The sequence below is a fragment of the Rhagoletis zephyria genome, unplaced genomic scaffold (genome assembly GCF_001687245.7).
Source record: "Rhagoletis zephyria isolate East Lansing unplaced genomic scaffold, Rhagoletis_zephyria_1.1 Rzeph_scaffold_22771, whole genome shotgun sequence".
Classification (NCBI taxonomy): domain Eukaryota; kingdom Metazoa; phylum Arthropoda; class Insecta; order Diptera; family Tephritidae; genus Rhagoletis; species Rhagoletis zephyria.
Genome location: NW_016179829.1, coordinates 1 through 3,433, shown reverse-complemented (window position 1 = coordinate 3,433; position 3,433 = coordinate 1). Strand labels below are relative to the sequence as shown.

Below are 3,433 nucleotides of genomic sequence, written 5' to 3'. Positions count from 1 at the left end.
TGTAAACACACTCAGCTCAAACATGTAAATAACCAAAAATACTTTCAAATTCATTAGAATCCACTTAAACAAGTAATTAAATACTTTTCAACATGAATTAGCAGAGTGCACTTTTCATTTGTTTACAACTTGGTTGCCAAACACACCACAGCTGATCGTTTGACACGTTTACCAGAATTTACCAGCAAAAAATTCTCGGACTAAAACTGGTAACTTCTGACAGAGAGAGAACCGTATTTACTCTCTTTTTTGTCCTCTCAATAGTCAGAGAACCGAGTACGAGATCGATTTCCAGTAAAATCTGACTGATTCTGACTATTTATGACGGGATCGCAACTACATTTAGACTAAAAGTGAAAGTACATAACATCCATTGCGACAACGTCACGGTCACCATCACCATCACCATCACCGTCAACGATGCTTATGCGTCAAGTTACACACTATCCGCGTGACGTAGCGTCCGAAAAATCATAAAATCGCTGCTAATCTTTGCAAAATTTGCGTTTTACTTTTGTACCAGCTTTTTTGACAACTGTCGGTGCCGGTGACGGTGACGCAATGGACGTTATGTACTTTCACTTTAAGCTTTCTTACAAAATTAATAGCTAATATCCTTCTTCATGGCTGTTTGGGCCTTTAATTATTATTTTGCCATGTTTATTATTTTCAAGAAATGACACATGTATTAACAGGGTTGCATCGGGATGAACTCTGTTTGAAAGCGTGTTCGATCGACTCATTTCTTTAGTTGCATATAAACACTTGCATTTCCAGCGAGCTACACTGACACGAGTTAATTCGATACCGAGTTTGATGCCATATAAACAAGCTATGTCATCGATGGTATTAATACTGACCTTGCATAACACTTGACAGAAGAATTTACTATTAAATTGCAAAGTCAGAATTAAAATCAGTGATGACAGGTAAGTTCCAGATGGGTTTTAACATGACAAAGTAGTTTTTGTGAAAATTCCATATAGAGGGTATTGAATATAAGCCCTCGATATGTAATTTAGTGGAAAAACTATAATAAAAAATCGTCATAAAAGAAATCGTCCATGATGCAATAATACAAGGTGGTATCAGTTGTGACAGCTCGATTTGACACTGCCTTAGCTCAGTAGAATAAGAAGAAAAACGGGAAGAAATGAATCCCCATTTGGGGGAAAAATATAAGATGTCATATTTTATTCTAAACAAAATTTGCTTTTTTATAGTATATTCGCAATGAAATGAAATAAAATAAGATATTATCCGGCAGGTTCTGCAATTCACTTCCGAGTGAATTTGAGTCAAGTTCGCTTGGAATTTAAGTTGGCAGGGGTTGAAATTCACTCGGTTGTGAATTCCAGAACCTGCCCGAATACCTTTTTGAGAAAACAAAATGGCGCATAGTCATAGACAAAATTAAAGTATACTTTAAGTCGTTTAAAGTATACTTTATATAAAGTGCACTTTAGGCTAGTCATAGTCGTCTTAAAGTATACTTTATCGGATAAAGTATACTTTAAATTTAATAACAGCTTAAGTTGTTATTAGCTGCAGAAAAGTGGAAGTGAATTTTATTAAGATTTGAAAAAAGAAAACAGAAATTGCTAAAAAGAAGAAACCGAAAATAAATAAAGAAAAAATGGACAGACTGGATGACATAGATAGAGATTTTGCCATTTTGGAAGATGTGCGGGAGTTTGGAAGTCGTCGAAAATTTTACAAAGCTGGAGGACAAAGATTTCTATGAGCGATATCGATTTGATAAGGTCACTGTCAATTTCTTGATCGATGTTCTCAATATTGAGCAGCCCAGGAACAATAGGGGACTTCCAATACCAATAAGCTTGCAAGTACTGACAACTCTACGCTTCCTTGGCAGGAATGTGCATCAAAGTGACATTGGTTAGTAACATAGCAGCCACCAACTACTTAAAACGTGGATATTAAATTAACGTTTTTTTACTTACATATCTCTTAGCCGATCTCCATGCAATGTCACAAACGACGGTTGGGAGAATAATAAAGAGCATTTCTAAAAGGATTGCGCTATTGTTACCACACTTCATAAGATTTCCAGGCAATAACGAACTAAGTGAAGTGAAAAGCAAGTTCTATGAAATAGCTCGCTTCCCGACAGTTATTGGTACTATTGATTGCACTCATGTTCGTATCAAGTGCCCCGCAAAGAATGTTGGCCAAGAAATGGCTGGCCATTTCTTAAATAGAAAAGGGTTTTACTCTTTGAATGTGCAGGTAGGCATATTAGTTTCCAGTTTGATTTATATATGCTCTTATATAATAAAGTTTACCGTTTGTAGATTGTGTGCGATGCCGATTGCAAAATTATGGATATTGTAGCTAGATCTCGTGGATCAAAGCATGACGCCATAATTTGGAGTGATTGCCGGCTTAGAACCAAATTGGAAATGAGGAGCGACCACAACGGCGTGTTGCTTGGAGATGCAGGTTATCCACTGTCTACAATACTATTAACGCCAGTAAGGAATCCATCCACCCCTAAAGAGGAAAGGTACATAGCTGTAAACTAAACCCGTTATCAACAAAATTGTCCCTTATACAAAATATTTTGTTATAGGTATAACAGATGTCACATATCCACACGCACTAAAATTGAGTGCTTAAATGGACAAATGAAATGCAAATTTCGCTCAATATTTGAGCGGCTTCGAGTTAATTTGGATACTGCCAAAAACATAGTGGTTGCCGTTGCCGTCCTGCACAATATTGCAAAGAAGAGGAACTTCTCATGTAAAATATTAAAATTGTTTAAATACCGGAATGAAAATATATTTTGTTTTTAATTTTAGATACGGAACCTTCTGTAAGGAGAATGGCCGACCCACTAGATCCTGACAATCATAATCTACCATCGACCTCGGGAAGAGCTTTTCGAAACGCATTTATAAACGCTCACTTTTAATAAATTAAAGTTATTTCCTCATTGCTAAATAAATACCTTTTGTTTTTGGTTTCAACATTTATTTACGTATAACAAAAAAAAAATTCAAAAATCAACAAAAACAAACAAATTCATCAGTCTTAAAACTTAAACTATCAGACAATGGTATCATATTCACAGCATTGTTACTTATATCTATATATTATATAGAACAAAAACAAAAACAAACAAATTCAATAGTCTTAATTTTGTCTTATAAAAAATTTGCACTTTAAATATCTCCTAGTGGATCAGTTGCCTCATTAGAGCTTTGAGCTTGTATTTGCTTGCGTAGAAGTGCAACTTGAAGTAAGTGCAACTCTTCCGCCTTTGCCTTCTTCCTCTTCTCGTTCTGAATCTGCTGCCGGACAAGCTCACATTTTAACTCCAAATACTCTTCGTTTTTTTTATGCATCCTGCACTGGTGGTCAAGTTCAGCTTTTGCATTTTCTTTCTTAAGCAAATGCATTTCTTCCA

At 35.6% G+C, this 3,433-nt stretch overlaps 1 protein-coding gene across 1 annotated transcript; it reads left to right on the top strand.

The window, feature by feature from the left end:
- Nucleotides 1-2,066: 2,066 nt before the first annotated feature.
- LOC108381505 (putative nuclease HARBI1) lies at nt 2,067-2,527 on the top strand (the record flags this gene model as incomplete). Its single annotated transcript, XM_017637918.1, has 2 exons — nt 2,067-2,250; nt 2,316-2,527. Coding segments are annotated over 2 exons (396 nt in total), but the record flags the coding sequence as incomplete, so codon positions are not given.
- Between the last annotated feature and the right edge of the window lie 906 nt (nt 2,528-3,433).